Raw genomic sequence first — 21,633 nt, 5'->3', positions numbered from 1 at the left:
GACTTTCAACGGAAACCGCGATATTAAGCCTGAAGCAGACTGTCCAATATTATACCAGCCGAAAAACGTCGGTATACGCCTGTTTCCTTGATCTATCCAAGGCTTTCGATTTAGTGGCATACGCTGTGCTTTGGGAAAAGATGAGAGCTGGCGTACAACCGGAGCTGCTTAATATTATGCGATTTTGGTACGCGAACCAGTTAAATAGTGTCAGGTGGGGAAGGGAGCTCTCTGAGCCGTACGGGTTGGAGTGCGAGGAAGCAAAAATTACGCTGTTTAAAGCCTACTGTCAAACCTTCTACACGGGGGGGCTGTGGACCGACTACACTCAAAAGACACTCGACACGCTCACACACGGGTGCAGTATAACAACAGTTTCAGGATGCTGCTGGGCTTGCCGCGGTTTTGTTCGGCATCAGGCATGTTTGCTGAAGCACGAACGGATGATTTCTATGCCATCATAAGGAAAAGGACGTCATCCGTCCTAGCAAGGCTGCGTTCCAGCTCAAACAGTATCCTGAATATGATAGCGGGAAAACTGGATTCGCCAATACTGCAACGATTCTTCAAGTTCTTGTCCGATAAAAACACACTGTCTCTGATTGTTATCAAAGTTATTCTATGTTTTAATTATGTATTAAGAATAAATTATATTATATTGAGCAAATTGTAATATACTGACATAGTTTTTTAAGCCTGTTACTAACAAAATTTGGGCCTCTGTTGCCCCAATAAAGAAATTTATTATTATTAATATTAAATAATTTTTTATAAAATCAATGACACATTATCTACCTAATTTCAATGCAGTTTTACTACTTTATAGCTTTTACTACATGAACTCTTGAATGAATCGTAATTTAGGCATAAATCACGGTTTACGGTAAAAAATCATATCTGTTGAATTAACTGTATTTTCTGTATACAAAAACAAAGTAATTAGCAAATTAGATTTATCTCTTTTTCGCTTGCGATAATTGCATTTACTATCCTTCTTTGACGTGTCATTGTAATGTAGTGTGCTATTGCAATGTTAAATAATTCATGTGTGTGTTAGTGTATCATTTTCAAACACCGAATGTTGTCTACGTAACCTATCTATACTTTTAAATATCATTGGTTTTCTTCTTACTCTTCACCAGTACTTTGTACATTCTCCGTGCCTCTGGGCCCCACGGGGTAAGTGTCTCGACACCAAACGGCACAAAGATGTAAGACTCACTGAGACCGACATATTTGCGACGTTTTCTGTCTCGGGTCGAAGCAGCCGCCCCAGCATGAAATGAAGTAACTTGGACATAAGGAGGAGCCAGAGTGTCGACGCAAGGCCCACAATATTTTAATGAAAATACAACATTTTTTTTAATTTATATTTGGTATAAGTTCTTAAAATCTCAAATAGTCGCCAATATTCTATTTATTTTACAATCTTACGACAAGTATATCTAATATATAAATATCACAGGCTATATTACTATAAATTATCCAACATGCGATGTTTGTACAAGGTTATTTTCAATATAGTTTAAACGATTATATCCGAGCCGAGTCTTTCAAATTTGTCGGCGAAATAGACCATATCCCTGTGGGATAAAGCTGAGTTTTGAAAGACGATTCGGAAGAAATTCACCAAATTACCTTGCGGTTGATAGGTGACCATCATACAACCTTCCTTTATCATTCGCTCCTTGATTTTCGGGGCAACCTTGTGCAGCCTTTCATTATAATCTGGTTCGTTCTCACAGCCCCGCAGACACCTTGGTATATACCAGAACATTACATTTGTGCATTCAGGCTTCTCTAGAACAAGACGGAAACCTTCCCGTTGATTTATATGATCACGAAAGTAGTTTGCATTGTCAAACAATTTGTCAATATGCTTCTCAAAACCGGCGCTTCCTTTTGCCTTCCACATGAACCAAAATTTGAGAACATCCGCGCGCCTTCCGCACTGTATATGTTTATCACCAGTGTCGTAAGAAGTATCGTAGAATTTATCCTTTTGGAATAGGTATTTGGCGTTTGATGAATGTCCTTCAGATAATACGTTTTTATGCTTTGTTAGGAATGTTGAGCATTGCTGTGGAGCTGCAAGCAATTTGTGAGGGTTCCACGTAACTGAGTCGGCCCTGAAATAAGATTAAGTTACGATATGATCATAAAATTACTTCAACATTTAAAACGGAAATTGTTCGGAGTGAGGTAATCAGTGTTCGGTCATTATTATTAATTAAAGCCGTGTTTACTTTGTTCCTACCTAGTTTAATTAATTCCGGTTGAAAATAAGTGAAATAATTTCTCCAAAGTAAAACGAAAATTGTGTACCTATTATTTTATAAAAATGTTGAGAAAAATTGTAACGTTCAATATTAATTTAATCACTGTTTCAGTATTAATATAATTTACGCAATGTTAAAATGAGTTGCTATACCTACTTAGTGTTTTATTTGCGGTTTGCAATTTCAAATACCCTATCCTCTACAAATCTGCATTAGCTGTTCATGTTGGAAGCCCATTACTTGAATTGATTTACGAACACATGGTTAAGTAATTTTCGAGAATTCCCTCTTTTCACTGACTCAACAATTTTAGTTTAGCTGTCAGTAAAAACCTATATATTTAAGCCTTGAATACAACCAGATTGTAAAAGATGAAACAAAAGGAAAAGCAGACTGGAAGAATGTTTTTTTTATAGAAAAGAAGGAAAAAGAGCGTACTCTGTATCTGGTGTTAAGTGATCACATACAAAGTGGCAGCACCAGAGGAATCTCAGGAACGTTGTCGGCCTTTAAGGACGCGTGTGTTTTGAAGGTAACCATGTCGTATCATCCCGGAAACACCCGAATTCCACAGCTTTGTGGTATGTTGAAGAAAGTTCTTTGAAAACTGCACTGCGGGGGAACGCCACAAATCCAGATGGTGGGGATGAAAGGGGTCCTAATTTGTAGCGTGTCTTGCGAAGGTGGAATTCGGCGGCAGGAATAAGGTTATACAAGTCAGGTCTTCTCGTGGTATGTGATCACAACCCATACTTTCTTGTTACACCTTTAATATTATAAATCTTCGATTAAAGGTACATAATATGAATTCGAAATCCAAAAACACATTGGAACTTGGTGGGCTGTAAACGACGCGAAGAACGAAGCAACGATTCTACCTGTTGCGCCACTGACGCTTAACTTACAATTTGCCATTCGAATCAAATCAAATCAAATCAAACCAGTTCATTCACGTAGGTCTCGGAAATGACACTTATGAATGTCAAAAAAATAAATAAAATATTTTTCTTATTGAATCTACCGCTACTTCGTAAAGGGTTGAGCTAATGAGAAGAAGTAGCAAGAAACTCATTGCCACTCTTTTATATCAAGATTTGCATTTAAGTACATCGATTTACAAATAATTTCAAATTACAATATAATATGTAAAATGTAAAATGATGCAACAGACACACTCAAACGTCAAATAGTCAATGTCTTTCACGGGTAAGTCAAAAAAGTAAATATAAATTAATACAAAAGTTATTGAGTACAGTAGCTGCATCATCCACATACACCATAAATAAATAAAGGTATTCTGTGAGCATTTTATAAGCGATTATAAATAAATAAATATGTATATGTCCATACATATATATACACATAATAACTTTTAAGAATCTGAAACCGAGTCTCCGGCAACAGGATCATCCTGCCACCACAAGCAGCGGCCGTTCACAAGCATGACGCATGAGCCAGCCATCGCCTCCCTCAACCATATTTTAGGGAAGGGGACGACCCGTCCCATGTCGCCGCCACAAGCAGTGACTACGAGAACGAAATTCATATGATAATAAAATTCGTATGATAAAACTAGTTTTATGCCTCTAGAGGCAAAACGCTCTAAGCGTATATTAGGAGACATCATCGACATAAAATTGAAAGCCTTTCCTTAGACTGGTCATCCAATGTTCAACTTGGACTTTTTAAATTATGAAACTCCTAAACACACCTACCTGAATGTCATTTGTAAAGGAACGATAAGCTTGACTTCAACCAGCAATTCATCCCAGATTATCTTTTTTGCTGTATTTGGCAAATCCACCCCAAAGATTGCTATGCAGTACGCATAAAAAATTGGACTTGAGTCTAATATAAGGTTGAGATCAGGCGTCAAGGTTACCAATAATTAGAATATTGAGGCTTCGAAAAGTCGGAGTCAATTCGAATTGAGCCAGTTTCGCGCTAACTATACACGTTTGTAGAATGTTGACGTTAAACTTGACAAGGTAAGTCTTCATATACCGAACGGTTCGGTAAGTAAATAAAAAAAGTGATTCAGATTTGTTTAATTCACACCTCAAGCGAAGCGACGCTTTTTCAATTAATATGAGCGTTCAATTCAATGTCGTTTAATAATTATTTACAAAAAACTAAGATACGACTGGACATGGATTACACTCGTAACAATATTGATGACAAACTTGACAATTATACTGACAGTTATTTAATTATGATAGACTTTGCAAGTTTAGATTTTATGTTTTTTTGTCAGAATACTATACTTTTAACTTGGATCTCCTTAATTCTATTCAAATTATCCATTTTTAAATACCACCCACATAGATAGTAGTGACATATTCTACGGCCTTCAAGAAATACAAGAGCTGTCGCACATAACGAGAATTTTTTTTATGAAATTGGGATTATGAGGACCAACTTTTGGATTTACCAAACTTTTTAACCTATTTTTTTTTTTTTGAATTTATATTGAACCCTCAAGATATTCAGATTTACTTACAATTCTATACCGTTCAGCAGATGCTTATGTTTCCTCGACATCAGCGCTCCGCCTCCCCAAGCTGCATCTACATGCAGCCATAACCCATACTTCTTGCATAAACTAGAAATGGCGACCAAAGGATCAAACGCGCCAAATACCGTAGTTCCAGAGGTAGCAGTCACCATAAATGGAGTCGCTCCCTTCTCATAAGCTTCATTGATCTTCTTCTCCAGATCTGTTACGTCAATTTTACCCAATGTGTCAGTTTTGACATCGACACAGTTGTCACTGCCGATACCCATAAATGAGGCCAATTTTCGTGTTGAGTAATGGGCTAGTTCGGATGTGAAGATGATCAGCTGTGGAATCACGTAAACACCTTTGCTCTGTTAAAAAAAAATATTTATGTTAAATAAATTATGTATTATAAATATTTATGATAAACAAATTATATAAAATAAAATGAAAAATAAAATAATTGCGAAACGGAAGTGGCAGTGGACAGGGTACATAGCTCGACAGACAGTGGTCGGCCGTTGGGGCAGAAAAGTCCTCGAATGGCGACCACGTACCGGAAGACACAGTGTTGGTAGGCCGCCCCACAAGATGGACCGACGATCTGGTCAACATTGTCGGTCTTGTATGTATTTTGTAACCAAAACTTATGAACGAAGCGGGAATCGGAAATCAAATCAATCGAACAATCATACCAACTTAGTCAGCCATTCGAGTGAAGCATGGATAAATCTTTGTATATCTTGTTCAACTCTCAGGTTGTAGTGGAGAGGTCGCGGGTTCCGCATCATCCATAAGTTTTGATTACAAATGTAATTTGTATAATTAATCCGAGAAGTGAGGGTTATCACTTTAAGATAACAAATAGTTTCTATTTAAGTGGATAAAAAGTAACTGTAGAAAGCGGTAAAATGAATAATGTTTTGACTACATATATTATACAGGTTGATACAAAACTACCCGTAAAGCCGAATGGAGGTTAAATGGGGCCTTATAACGAGTCCATTCACAATGTTTAAGAACCGTAGTAACGCTGTATAACATACTCCAAAAAAATATTATTATTTTCACTGATGTGCAAACCCAATGTACCTACATTTCTACCTAATTTGCGGAACGACAAAAATTTTAAAAGACCTAACCTAACGAAACAACCTAAACGAACACTTACTTTTTCATAATAAACGTCAAATTTAGTATACACATAATATCTTGCATCTTACTTACTTACTTACTTACTTAATAAGGGGTATTAAAACACGAATGTGGGTTTATCACAGGTCGAAGCCGAGTGTGATAATAGTATCATGTAAGTGTTTTAATACCTAATTATCAACAGTTGCATACAAGACTTTATCTGCACCCAGAATATAAATCCTCTATAAAAAATTCTGAAACAGTTATCTTACCGATAATATTAAAAAAGCCAGTCCTTGTAACCATAATATCATCCAAAGGAGTGTTATTATGAAAATGGATGATATAATGTTGTACTGAATTTCATTACAACACTTTAATGTTGGCAGTAAGCTAACTGTTTTAGAAACTTTAAAGAATGGTTGTAAATAAAAGCATAAAATTATTGCATAATAAAATAATACTAATTACCGCAATAGTGCTTATCTAAGCAAGGTTGGATAATAACCAATATCTTGGACTATATACGTAAAGGGATGTTATAAGATTCACGTAACGAGCAAGGATTTTACTGAAACTTTTGGTTTCGGAATCCATATAAATTATAGAACTTGTTGGAAGTAATCTTTGAAACGAAACAATTATTATAACTACGAGTACGAGATTATAGGTGAAGGTGAACAATACACTGGTCAGCGACACAGACACAGACATCAAATTATAGTTTCGTTTAGAGTAAGTAACACGATATGACTGTTATGTTGCATTAAGATAATAATTGCATTGAAATGAGTCTGTCTACTTCTTCGCTTCGTCTAAGGAGTCTACTTATCTACTTCGTCTTCTAAGGAGAATTGTGATTTTATGAACCTTATTTTATTATGTCAATATGTGATCACTTTCAGTCGCCATCTTTATTATTCCACCACTCGACACCGCTCTCTTAACATCGTGTAGGTAGGTGAAGAGATACACAAACACTTATTTAAACTTTACATTCACACGAGTGCTTGCTTTTTGTGAATATTTTATACCGCATTTAAGTTAATTAATTATGCGTTCTAAGTTGATATTTTTCGAAAATAAAATGGGGAATTGATGGAATTTCGAGGTGAATATTCTCTAGTCAATCAGTTTGAAGCTAACGTTACGTTTACGTTTACATTTTTAAAAGGATTTAGAGCCGCCACGTGTTGGTTTTCATTCAACCATACTCAACACACATCACTCCACGTGTTTATTTATAGCTATACTTTTCTTACCTTTTTTAATCTGATAAAAGCTTTCGCCCCATAAAACTATATAAATACAGTAACGTAAACGAAATAATATAATATTGTATTCAATTTGTGATTATATAAAACAATTACTAACATGCTACTAATTTTAACTTCAAAAAGGCAATACCTTTTTAGTTAAACGTGCAAATTTCTGATTTGGTATTTCTGTTTGGATCTTGAAATATTTTTACTTGTCTATTTTTTTCTTAGAAATCAAAAATATGTATGAAATATAAAAAGAATCACAAAAAAATTACCTTGACTTCAGGATATTGATGATATCTTGCACAGCTGATTGCATATCCGTTAGCGATAGACCCTCCAGGACAGAATATCCCATCACCTTCACCGTCCGACCACCCAATGATCCTTCTCATCTCGCACAAGATTTCCTCTTCCATTAGAGTGAAGACAGGTGCCACTTCGAATGTATAAACGCTGGGATTCAAAGCATCTGTCAACCACTGACCGATCAGCCCGTAAGGGTCCACGGATGAAAACAACTGATTTACGAAGTATGGATGTGCCGTATTTACTGAATAGCGAGCAATCTAAAAAAAAGTTTGTTAAGTCTTATAATTAAGTCTCCCTTCCGTCATGCACTTGATTGAATTGTACAATCTAACAGAAATATTTTATCTTACTCTCAATAAACTTAAATACAACTTTTTTATTTTTTTAAATTATATGACACCGCTTTAGTAAGATTGTCTTGGGTTCTCGCAAAGGGGAGGCCCTGAGTTGCTACCTTTTCCGGCTATTTGGCAGTCTCCTGCATAAGACCCCACTTAGTTTTCTTTATTTCATCTTCCCACCTAATTAAAAATCCTAAAAAGGAGGACAAACAAGCTTACGTGTCACCTGGTGTTAAGTGATCACCGCCGCCGACATTGTCTTGCAACACCAAAGGAATCACAGGTGGTGGCAGCACAAGGAAGCTCATTCCACGGCTGCCACGTGTGGCACGTGTGGCATTCAGGTTCCTTGAAAACCGCACTGTGGAGGAACGCCACACATCCAGATACCCCCCTCGCTTATGACATTAACGATACCAATGTAGAGTATGGCATCCAATATACCTTAGAATAAAGAGTTTACAAATTTCAAATTTAACAACTCTGTCACATTATTGTTATTCCTCTGGGGTTGCAAATGACTAAGGGCGGCGATGATCCCTTAGTATCAAGATTACACGCAAGGTCATTTGTAGCAGACTTAACCTAAATTTTATTTTATTTTATAGTTATTTGGGAACCTTACAGCTGGTTTAAAATGATAACCAAATTAAATAATTAAAATGATTGATGGCTAATTAAAAGCTTCCACTTAATATATATAAAACTATTGATAGGGTGTAATATTACACTTTTTAAACTAACTAAAATACAATTATTTGACCTGGAAGAATTTATTGGCTAATGTTCTTTTCAGTTTGGTGCTAGATGTAGAAAATATATCTAAATCTACTTCATTTAACTAGTCATTGTAACTTCTGCGTCTAGATATGTAGCGATCTAAAATGTAGATATTTGTATGATAGTTACACCTCGCCATGGGAGTATGCAACAGGCTAGGGTTCCAGCATGGAAAGGCATACGCCACAAGTCCCAGCATGCTAAGTAACCCTTATAACATCTTTAATTAACGCGAGTGTTACACATTTAAATACTTTTCAAAGGATTTAAACGCGTGTAATTGTAACTTTGTTTTTACATAAGATTTTTGCGTAAAAGTAATATTCTTATTAGAAATATAGAAATAGAAACACTTTATTAAGAGTAAAACACACACCTTCAATTTACAGAATAAATCTTAAAGTAATAAAAAATTAAATTGAATGTAACAAAAATTATTAAAATATAAACAAAAACAAAATATTAAATAACTGTGCGGCGCGTGATTCCCTGCTAAAAGGAGCTGACTCAGTATATTGTTGGTCAGTGCAGAAGACACCAACACAACACCCCCTCAGCAGCCCCTCGTGACATTTGGAGTAAACAGCTGTTCTAGTGTTCCCATTGTAATTTTTTCATGTACATGTAAATTTATAGAGTTATAAAGTTTTTAAGCAAATATACATAATACTTATATTAAAGGTGGCACAAGGTACATTAGTATAAAAAATGAGATATAGATAATATTGTAATATATGAATAGATAATATAATGATAAACATTTAATACACATAATAAGGATACAGAATTGTGTAAGTCTATATTTACTATAAGATACATTGCATATCAAGATTAATTATTATATAAAGAATCTAAAATAGTTTTTTTATATTTAAATCTAAAATTTTGAATATTTTTCAGTTGTCTGATTGGTGGCGGTAAATTGTTCCAGCACTTAGTAGCATTGTATCGAAAACTACCCCTGAACGCTATTGAGTGATGCCGGGGCACTGCTAATATCTGCGAGGCAGATCTACTTTCTATATTACTTGCACTGCGTTGCCCTAGCCATTCAAGTTTTTTAAATAAGTAAAGAGGTGTTGTATTATTTACGATACCGAAAAGTAACGTTGCTAAGTGCAGACGTCTCCGACCTTCCATATTAAGTAATATGGCTTCTTTTAAATATGGAGTGATGTGCTGCCTGGGCGGTATATTCCAACAGAATCGAGCGCACGCATTTTGCACTCGTTGGATGGAACATTTTGTTTTGTATAGTAATCTTGGCCCATACACCACGTCACAGTAATTAAGCTTTGATAGTAAAAGTGCTTCACATAATCTAACTCGAAGTTCTGTACTCAAATATTTTCGAATCTTATATATTACTTTAAGTCTATAAAAACAATTTGCTATTACTTGGCTTATATATTTTTGAAAGCGCATGTTTTCGTCAATTATGAGACCTAAGTTACGCGCCTCGTGGACCCGCTCAATGTCCGTGTTGTTGATCATGACCTTCGGATTGTACTGCTCAGTCGTTTTCACAGACATAGGGGTGCCAATTATCATAAATTTTGTTTTCGAAGGATTTAAAATTAGAGAGTGTCGATCTGACCAACTGCAAATTTGATCCAGGTCGGAATTTAACAGATTTGTTGCATGTAACGTGTCCTTGGATTTAAAAGAGATATACAATTGGATATCGTCAGCATACATATGATAGCGCGTATTTTTTATGTTGCAGATTATATCTGCACTATACAAATTAAACAGCAGAGGTCCTAGAATTGATCCCAGGGGAATTCCTCTGTTAATAGTAGCACAACTAGATAATTTATAACTGCCGGCATCATTATAGACTCCAACTGTTTGGGTTCTGTTATTTTAATAGCTACTGAACCATTGTATAGCCTCCGGACTCAATCCGTAGTACACTAATTTTGAAATTAATAATGATATATCAACGGTATCGAATGCCCGGGAATAATCAAGGAGTACTAGCATTGTGGCCTTACCCTCCTCTTCGGCCTCCAAGATGTTGTCAACAACATCCAGTAATGCAGTGGTAGTACTTCTTTTTTTTCTGAAACCTGATTGATGGTCCGGTAATATATTATTTGTTTCTAAAAAACGCATTAATTGTTTGTGTACAATTTTTTCAATTATTTTGGATGCGCAGGGAAGTATGCTAATTGGGCGAAGGTCTGTGTAGAGTTCTGGGATATCTTTTTTGGGTAAGGGTCGCACTAGTGCGTGGCGCCAGAGATCTGGATATTATACGAAACATTCTGTCTACAGCAAATACCAACTCCGAGGCAATAAAAGGCGCAAACTTCACAATGACAAATACCATCTTGACTCATTTCATCTGCAGCCCATTCTCATTGCTGCAGTCCTCCTGAAAACGAGATCTAGAAAACGAGTCTTGAAACGTCGGGTTAACTAAAAAAAAATGTTATTTTTACGCAAAAATCTAATGTAAAATCAAAGTTACAATAATTGTTTTATTTAACTCTGGACAGTCGATCTTACTGTTCGCTATAATGCACAATTACACGAAATCTTTATGGAATAGTAATTGTACAAAACAAAATTTGCTTTTGTTTACTTTTACAATAAAGCTGTCCGATGTCATGGGCTTACAAATAAAGCCTTAAGATTCTGATATCAAGCTAAGTGAAGCCAAAGTGAACGCTACATTAAATTATACAATATTTTGACGGAAATAAACAAGCGTTACGGTAGGTATTATTTAGTTCAATTATTGTTATTCGTAGATAGAGTTCGGCTGTGAGCTGTGTGCTAAATAAACTTATATAATATTATGATTATAATATGATCCCTTGGTTTCTATAGAAACATAACGCGTGAAATTAAATGCAAAAATTTAATTGCATTCACAAATACACACATGAACTTATATTTTTAGAACTAAGATGATTATCCGATAATAATTTTGCTATATTATTAAGAATTGTGTTTTTAACGAATTTCAGTTCTAATAATACGTTTAAGTAACAGAGGGCATTATTTTAAAAAAAAGTATTGATTTTTTTAATACATAAGACGAATGGGAATGGAACTCATTAATGACTTATTTCAATATCTGCTTGGCTAATTAGAATCAAGATATTATGATAGCCTGAATCAATCCAGAATTTTCATTTAAAAATTTAATTTCTAAATATATCCCATCAATGTTAACGTTAAAATACACATACGTTATTCCAGATACTTTAAAATAACACCAAGACGTATCATAGATCGGTTATTGAAATACCAAAAGCAGAAAATGAAATGGGATTTCGATTGAGTATACAAATGGTACGTAAGCTCACTTACTCAATCTGCAGTTATAATAGAATACTTCATAAAAATAATGTCTCCTCAATTCTATAAAAAGATATAATAATTTATCGTTAAAACTTACATCGGCCATATAACATAATAATTGTTCATGTGAAACGGGTGTCTGCCTCGGTTTTAAATCAATAATATTCTTTATTTCATCCGGCGTAGCCCATTCGACAACTTTCGCATCTCTTGAAGCCCTTCCGAAAACCACTCTTTCAACCAAAAGATCAACAGCTCTCCGAATGAAATCTTCATGTTTAGATCTCTGGGTTAAACTTTCGAATAATATCTCCCGGTCACGTTCCTCGGCCGCTACTAACTGTGTTGAATCGGCAGGCATTTTGGATCCTAGATCACTGTACTCAATAACATTTAAGCGTTAATGCTTCAGATAAATCTCGTATTAATACACGCGGGCGCCCGCACTCAAAGACTCAACGATTTTGACCCAACATTCAGTCCGCAACCTTCTTAAATACTTCGACAACAATTCACTTTGTAAGGTTATAACGGCCAACATCAAATTATAAACAAATCAAATAAAGATAATTGAGTAGTACGTACTGCATTTAGGGGCTCCGTTCTGTTTAGCTTTGAAATATAAATGTGTTCGGTCCATGTTTAATTGAGAGCATTATGATGATCCTGTCATAGCGGAATCTGCCGGTCTGTTTTGAAATTTATAAGTCGTTTGTAATTACTTATACTAATAATGATATACTGAGCTGACCCGACAGATGATGTTCTGTACATAACAAATAAAATACTGTTTTTTTATGAATTAGTCAATAATATTTCATGACATCAGGAATTATTTTGCAAAATATGCTCCCCGTTGTTATAATGAAATTGTTTCACAGCAGAACTGTCAAACAATGCGACAATAAATTCGCACAGAAAAAATGTCCATACACACATAAATATTAGAAATAAAAATAATTATGGGTCCCAAATGGAATAAAAACTACCATATATCTCAAGTTGGACTAAACTGCACTCCATGAATTATTAATCATCATTAAAATCGGATATCTCACTCGCATAATAACTGAATTAATTTACAATTTGTGTGGATTGATGCGTCTACTGTACTAAGTATCTTTTTAGGTTTTTTCAATTTTTATCTTCTCACTTGCTCGAGTAAGTCGTGATGTTTGAGTATTTTTCAGTTTCATAACTTTGCATAGATCGTTATTAAAATTATTCACTTCTTCTCATTAAGGCTTAGCTCTTTCGTAGTGTTGATAAATGGTAAAATATATAAGTATGTTTTTTTATGGAATAGGAGGACAAACGAGCGTACAGGTCACCTGTTGTTAAGTGATCACCGCCGCCCACAATCTCTTGCAACACCAGAGGAATCACAGGAGCGTTGCCGGCCTTTAAGGAAGGTGTACGCGCTTTTTTTGAAGGTACCCATGTCGTATCGTCCCGGAAACACCGCACAAGGAAGTTCATTCCACAGCTTTGTAGTACGTGGAAGAAAGCTCCTTGTAAACCGCACTGTGGAGGACCACCACACATCCAGATGGTGGGGATGATATCCTAACTTGTGGCGTATCGTGCGAAGGTGGAATTCAGCGGCAGGAATTAGGTTAAACAGCTCTTCGGAACACTCCCCGTGATAAATGCGGTAGAAGACACACAATGAAGCGACGTCTCTACGCAACGCCAAGTGATGCAGCCGTTCACAGAGCACTGTGTCCCCGACAATTCGAGCTGCTCTGCGTTGCACGCGGTCAAATGGATCGAGCTGATACTGGGGTGCGCCAGACCAGAGATGACAGCAATACTCCATGTGTGGCCGAACCTGCACAGCGCTAGAATGTGGGCTGGCTTGAACTATTGCCGTGCTCTATTAATGACGCCCAGTTTCTTTGAAGCCAATTTGGCTTTGCCCTCCAGATGGCCACGAAATTGACAATCGCTCGAGATTTGCTGACTCTAACTGATCTGGAAGTGATGAAGCTGGAAGTTGGACACTGGAACTCCGTATTTTATGTATCCTAGCTGCGTTTGAATGCGCCAGTCATATTTAAAACTAAGTACAAAGTGTAAAAATAACTTTACAAAAATAAAACTTCAGACGTATACTTTAAAACAAGGTAACTAAACAAAAAACCGTATTAGAATTAAATTAGTCCTAATTTTTAAGTTTAAAATTGGAATTAACTTATATTTTTTAAATTTTAATTTAATACAATTGTGAGTTTTCTTAAGATCCGCTAAAATTTGTCTTCAATTAATTCGTGTTTCCCCTCTACACGAGGCATCCTCAGGAGATGTTAACTCGAACAATGCTGGCGCAATAGATTTCCGGAAAATAACACCAAATTCAATCCATCAGTTGCGGCACCGTGGTGTCCGTAAGCTACCGACTGCGTAAGACACTATACATCTCTTTAGTAATTTGTGGTGGCTTGACCAGCGTGGCGGTGGGACCAGTAACATTCTGTGCACGCGTCCGAGCTGGTCGCGCCACCAAATAAGCTAGGTAATGGCGAATGGTTGCGCCACCGACACCACACCATAAGCTACCAAACTAGACAACATACAGACCAGAGTCATGGACACGTCCGAGCTTGTTGCGCAACTAAATTGACACCAGGTGAGTAATAGAGCTGTATACATATTGTTGGTAGCGCCGACTAATATACCCTTACATTCCCTATTACTAATGTCACAGAGCCCACGTGTATTGTATATTCGATAAGATTCTATAGAAACATTAATCCCTAAATAAGAATATCGAGTACCTATTTATAAATGCAATGGAAGGATTTTATTGATATGAGAGAATAGTGGAAGTATTGAATGAACGCTTTATAAAACATGAAATTGCATTTCCTTGAAATGAGTTTTTATATAGCCTAATTAATTACATGGTCCAAACGTGACCTTTTTACTTGGTTGATCAACTGCGAACGAGCAACGAACAACCTAGACAATTTGTGTTTAGCGGACGTCTATGCGAATTGCAATGGCAACTCTAATTGCTATCATTTTATTGAAGGCAATAAACATTTGAATTGTTTTAACATTTGGAGCTGTACACAAAGTAAATTCACTCTTATTTCTTATTAGCTTATTGCTTTATCATTATATTGTTGAATGACGAAAACGTTGCATGTTCGTTGTTACCGGTAAATAACTAACAGTTGAAAATCGGTAAAATTGAAAGCATGATATATGGGTGTTCAATGGTACTGATTTGTAGAGAGAAGCACCCGTTGAAGGCTTGAAGCAAAACCCCTCACTGCTCGTGAAGCCCCCAACTGACTATCGCTATATTAAATTTCATATATTAATTATTTATCCGTATATGTATAGCAGGGGCGTGCATATTATACCTAGGTTACACTGAAAATGTTTAGAAAATGAAAAACGGCTTAAAGGAGAAAGTTGCCAATACTTTTATTGTTTTTCGAAGTAATCTCCGTTCTTCTCTACACATTTGTCGCATTCGATGGAACCACTGAGAAAAGCAATGGGCCCATTCTTCCATAGGGATCTCTTCTATGGCATTTTCGTACGCTTTCACCGCATCTTCAGGGATCGTAAAGCGAATACCTCGATTTTTATCTTTAGTTCTTGGGAATAAATAAAAGTCGCAGGGCGCCAGGTCAGGACTGTATGGCGGATGACTCATTATCTCGACACCTGCCATAGTCAAATATTCAACAGTCCGTTTTGCGGAGTGCGCTGAACCATTGTCGTAGTGAAGGAGGATCCTGCTACGAGGGAGCTGTTGTGAATTTTTCCCAAGACAACAGGCAAACAGCGATTGACATACCAGTCTAAATAAATATAGCACTAGTGTTGAAGTCAATTTAGTTTAATTTGGTTCCGTTATTTTATAACCATTCTTCTCTATTGTTCGAACACCCACTCATAAAATTTATCCTTACGCTAGATACCTACGGAAAGCAATCTTTGAATATTCCAAAGGTCAACTACTACTAGTTAGATCCACAGTGCCTACCTTGCTAGAAGACCAATGCACGCTCCTGATGTATAGATATAGGTTTGTTTATATTATGTATGTTATCATTTCACTCCAATACCATATATAATTTGATGTGTAGGAGAATTCGTTTTCGTTATTCTTTCTGTTGAGGCTCTCCTCCTGCAGGTGGTGCTGCAGCACACTGTATAACCAATGGCAACGTATATTGCATCCTGTTATTCGTATCGATAATGTATTTTGCGGTCTGCTCAACTTAGCTTACGGCTAAACGATTCACCGGGTTCAGCTAGAAAGAGGTGAAAATTTCAAAAACATTAATATATTTTATTATTAATTTAATTATTTAAAAAATAACTGTGTAGGTTAGTTATCGTAAGTATTTTGATACAGAACCCTAAATAGGGATCTCCCTTTACACTACAATAAGGCTCTAAATAGTTATTTAAAATAAACTAACATAATATAAAGTAATTGGCGCAGTGATTTATGCAATTGACATTGAATTGCTCAATTCCTCAATCAAGGACCCCTCGTAATTAACTAACTAAAGTAACATTTATTGAACTGTAGTTGGTATACCAAGTGGACTTCGACATTTTACGTGCATAATATGTAAGTATATACACTCCCTTTAATATTTATATACAAGTTATAATCTAGCTGTTACCCGCGACGCTGTTACATCATCATATTAGTTTGTGTTCATAATTTAAATACAAAATTTGATATCATTTCGATCTGATAGCATTATTGTACTCAAGGAGCACAACAAAGTGCACCGGTTATCAAGTGACATCTCTTATAAAACCTTACGCGTCTGCGGAAGAAATAGTCAAGGATTGCGAAAAATCTAATTTAGCAACAACTGACAAACTTGTTTTATGCCTTGGTGAGAATGACAATAATCCAACAAAAATCTTAAAACAGATGCTACTTTCGTTAGACAGACAGAATCATATAACTGTTATTGTTCTAAACGTACCCAATAATAAACACTTGAATACCATAATTTTGAAAAAAAGCATTGAAATTATTTGTAGGGAATATAAAAACTGTCACTTTATTAAATGTAATATAACTACCATACTATGATATAAATGATATATGTAAATCCATTAACTTTGTTATCGATTGTAACGACTACGAGCGTATGTACCTTGACCCTAAAGAGCTTAAAAAACTTATTGTGCATGATAAGCCTAATACCAATGGTTACATACGTCATAAAAAAGGGACATTTCCTTATTATTTTGCCAAAAACTTTATTAAGAAAATGTTAATGAAGAGGCAAAGGTTGAAAATACTGTTTCGGATGCTAAAAAGCTATAAGTACCCTTCTATTTTTCAATTCAACAAAAGGATAAGATTTTTCTAGTCTAATGACAGTTTGATTTGTCTAATATTGCACTTTAGTGCAATATTTTGACATATGTTTTAACATAGCCAGCCTTTTATCCAAAAAAGTGTTATTGTATCTAACTATCCAAGAGTTAAAATCAAAATATAAAGAGCCGGACGTCTTATGTTTTACAGAAACCTTCTTGGAAAAAGGAAGTGCAGACTTTGTTAAACTTGATAATTATGAAATGGCTGCAAACTACTGTAGGTAAAAAATAGTAAAGAAAAACAAAGAGGTGGCTCCTGTATACTCGTCAAAATAGAATTAGCATGCAACAGCAGACTAACTTTTTTGGATAATCATACGATGAAACATTCCTTTGAATGCTGTGGTATAGAAATCCCTTCGAATAAACTCCTAATTATATGTGTCTATAGAACTCCCAAGTCAAACCCAACCGTCTTCCTGATTAAAAATGTCTACTACACGATATATCCACAAAATACAAAGTTAAAAGAAACATTATCATCACTGGAAATTTCGGTAATTTTATTCAGTTTTAAAGTTATAAAAACTTTCTTCTTTGATCATTTACGGGATTTAGCGCAAAGTCATAATCTAACAATTCACATCCAAGAACCTACGAGGAAAGAATCTTGTATTGACAACATACTGAGCACCATAAAAAATTCATCGTGTGAAGTATTGCCCCTCTACCTGTCTGACCACAATATGGCACAAATGTTAAAATTTCCCATAAAAAATAAAACCACAAAATATAAATTTTACTACATTTATAAATATATAATAAAAAGTAAAAATAAGTGTAAAGCTTCATGGGCTGTAATTGAAAATGAAATAAGTACTGCAAACAAATATAAGATTAAAGAGAACATTAATATTAAAAATAATTCCGTATCTAACCCCTACAGAAAAGCAAATGAATTTAATGATTCCTTTATCGAATTGACTGATGACGTTTTGACTACAAATTGACATCCACAAGCACCTTCAAATTCCTGCTTTTTGTGAACGATTTTCTTAAGACCTATGTTGGAAGTTGAGGTTGCAAACGAGATTACTTCATTAAAAAATACTAACTAACTAACTCCAAAGGGTATGACGAGGTGTGTACAAAGGTTTTGAAGGCAAGTTGTGGTAGCCTTTTAACTGTTCTGACATTTTAATTAACTTATCTTTCGCCGGTGGTACATTCCCAGATTTACTTCAACTATCAGTGATAAAGCCTTTATTTATGAAAGGTTATAAGTCTGATGTTAGCAATTATCGTCCAATAATATTAATCTCAAACTTTTCTAAGGTTTTTGAATAATGGATTCACAAATAATTGATGGAATTTTGCCTCAAATTTAAAACTGATCAGTATGGATTCCAGACAGAGAAGTCGACAACTTAAGCAATGTTTCCATTACTACAGAATATCTTATCTAATCTCAACAAGAAAAACTGGACTACTGGGTTTATTTTTTGATCTTTCAAAGGCTTTCGACAGAATATCTCATCCTATATTAATTAAAAAACTTGAAGATCATGGTATTAGAGGAACCACCCGTGAATGGTTAACTTCATACATTTTAAACAGACCTCAATATGTTATCATCACGAAACTTGATGAATATAACGAGATAAAGTCATACGCATCTGACCATAAATTAACTCAATATGGGGTTCCTCAGTGTTCTTGGCCCGTTTCTATTTCTAATTTATATTAATAACATTATAAACATAACAAGATATTTCCATAGTTGTGGCTTCTGACAAAAATGCCTCCGTAAGTGATCATAAAGCTGACATAAACATGACGATGAATTCAATTAGTCAGTGGATTAGACATAATAACCTTAAGATAAATCTGGCAATGACAAATTATGTTCAATTTAACGCAACTAAACGTGAAACCCCAAATCTAAATGTTAATTATAATACCACCACTGTTAACACAGCAAGTCAAACAAAGGTTTTGGGATTGCTCCTGGATGACACCATTAGATAGGAATCACACATTTCTAACAGGAAGATCAACAAATTTGTTTATGCTCTTCGGCAAATAAAAAAAGTTACTTGTTAACAAACAACATTATTAGCTTATCACGCTTACGTTGAATCTGTTTTACGTTACGGACTGTTCTTGTGGGGTAATTGTACAAATATTTCTAGGTTTTTATATCGCAAAAAATGAGTCTTGCAACCTCTGTTTGCAAAACTTGGACTATTACCACTTGCTTGTCTTTATATATTCTATGAACTGTGTTTTTGTGAAATTCAATAGTGATTTTTTAAGACTTTTTAAAAAAAATCTTAAGCACTGTTTTAAGCAAGTCTTAAGCAAGTGAGCGACTAGTTTCAAATCAAATCAAATCATCTTTATTTGCAAGATAAGGTAATAATAAGATGTTGTTGGTTTATAATTAACAGGTGCTCTTATCCTAACCCATAAGGCATGCAAACTTATAGTGGAATACATAGTCAGTTCACGTTTTAATTTCTGTAACAATTATCATATACTATACTAAAAAAAGATATACATCCCAAGCAAACTTAAATTAACGTCAATCATACAATAGTTATTATTTCATAGACTTATTCATTTTAATTTACAATATAATGTCAGTAGTTACACAATAATATTGAGTTAAGTCGAAGTTAATTTTTATTATTTACTATTTCATCGTCAAGCAAATCTTTTAATGAGTAGTATGCTTTTTTTATCATGTAAGATTTGAGTGACTTTTTAAAGTAGAATATATTTTCGCCCTTAATATTGTCAGGTAACTTATTGTAAATTGTTGGTCCCATGCAAAAGATGCTGTTTCGATACAACCCTGTTCTGGACTTCAGAGCTCGTAATTTTTTGTCGTTTCGTTTCGAAATTAGGGTTTCATACTTATTATTTATTGATATTTTTCTTTACCATAACTGCTACTTCATAAATATATATTTATGGCATGCTAAGAATATTTAATTTAATTAAATGAGGTTTACATGATTCAGTTGCTTGTAGTGAGCAGACAGATCTGACACATTTCTTTTGAGCTTTGAATACTTCATAAATCCCTGGAGCATTACCCCAGAATAGTATCCCATATCTCAGGGTCTACATACGCATGATATGCTGCTAACACCGCAGTCATATCAACTACTTTCTTCAGCATATGTAGAGCAAATGAGAACCTATTTAGTTTTTTAATGACATTATTTATGTGTGTTCTCCATGACAGATTGTGGTCAAGATAAATGCCCAAGAATTTTGTTGACTTCTCTTCATTAATCGGTTTAACTTCATAATTTATATTTAATCCATAAGATTGTGTGTTTTCGTAATTTCATCATGCATGTTTTATTTAGATTGATTTTTAGATTATTATAATTTAACCACTCTATTAGTTCGTTAAGTGAATTGTTTATGTAATTTTCATATGTTAATGGATTGTAGTCAATAAATATGGCAGTACTATCGTCTGCAAATAGGACCATTGGATCCTAAATAGTTTGAGGAAGGTCATTTATATAAAAAAGAAAAAGCAGTGGTCCTAGTATACTGCCTTGGGGCACGCCAAATGTTGTTTTCCGGGGTCTGATAAATATTTCATTTTGGTTTTAGTTATAAGATTAGATTTATTTTAGTTATTTCTGTTAATTGTTCTCTACCTAAATATGATTTAAATAAATTAAGAGCATTGTTTCTTATGCCATATGTACTAATTTATTGATCAGTATTAAATGGTTGACATAGTCAAAAGCTCTGGTCATGTCCATAAATATTGCTGTCACTCGTTTTTTATTTTCTAAGCTAGTCATTACTGTTTCCAAAAAGTTATAAATTGCTTCATTGATAGACTTATTTTTCCTAAAGCCTGCTCCTTAGTCAAAATATTAAATGTTTCAAAGTAAGAATACATGTTTTTGTGTATAATTTTCTCAATAACTTTTGACAAGATTGGAAATAAGGCGATCGTAAGTTTCATTTTATGTGGGTATACAGGGTGTCCCAATGTTATGGGACATGAAGGGAAAGTACCTTAAATATCGAAGATAGCCTATTTTACTGAAAGAAGACTTTATGTTATTTTTACAAGTTAGTAATTCTGCATTCAAAGATTTTCTAAAAATTACTTGCCTCGCCTGGGAATCGAACCGACTTAAATATAAAAAAAAACCCCTACTTTTATGATGCCGATCGAAAGAATGGCCAAAAACTAACTCTTCTTAAATAACATAGTATTTTAAAAGAAAGTAGTTAATTAAGTGGGTATTTTTTTTTTCGTCAATTAATTAATTAAATGCCTAAAATGTGATCCCTCTTGTCTTACGCAAATCGCCATTCTTTTAATGAGTCCGCTGCCTGTTGATTTTCTTATAATT

The 21,633-nt window shown here is 34.8% G+C and overlaps 1 protein-coding gene across 1 annotated transcript; it reads right to left on the bottom strand.

The window, feature by feature from the left end:
- Nucleotides 1-1,363: 1,363 nt before the first annotated feature.
- On the bottom strand, nt 1,364-12,378 carry LOC126976598 (cysteine sulfinic acid decarboxylase). The gene is made up of 4 exons (XM_050825002.1): nt 12,021-12,378; nt 7,451-7,744; nt 4,780-5,147; nt 1,364-2,129 (listed from the first exon to the last, which is right to left on the bottom strand). Exons 1-4 carry the CDS (start codon nt 12,282-12,284, stop codon nt 1,526-1,528), a joined length of 1,530 nt encoding a protein of 509 aa, XP_050680959.1. The 5' UTR covers nt 12,285-12,378; the 3' UTR covers nt 1,364-1,525.
- Nucleotides 12,379-21,633: the final 9,255 nt, after the last annotated feature.

Source organism: Leptidea sinapis, chromosome 41 (genome assembly GCF_905404315.1).
Source record: "Leptidea sinapis chromosome 41, ilLepSina1.1, whole genome shotgun sequence".
In the NCBI taxonomy this organism is placed as follows: Eukaryota; Metazoa; Arthropoda; class Insecta; order Lepidoptera; family Pieridae; genus Leptidea; species Leptidea sinapis.
This window is presented reverse-complemented; position numbering and strand designations above follow the sequence as displayed.

What these genes read in the sequence shown, in the direction of transcription:
- LOC126976598 (XM_050825002.1), bottom strand. Translation starts at nt 12,284, where the DNA reads ATGCCTGCCGATTCAACACAGTTAGTAGCGGCCGAGGAACGTGACCGG. An exon ending in TATTATGTTATATGGCCGAT is followed by an intron (nt 7,745 to 12,020) that starts GTAAGTTTTAAC and finishes ACTTTTTTTTAG; the next exon opens with ATTGCTCGCTATTCAGTAAA. An exon ending in ATCAATATCCTGAAGTCAAG is followed by an intron (nt 5,148 to 7,450) that starts GTAATTTTTTTG and finishes TTTTTTTAACAG; the next exon opens with AGCAAAGGTGTTTACGTGAT.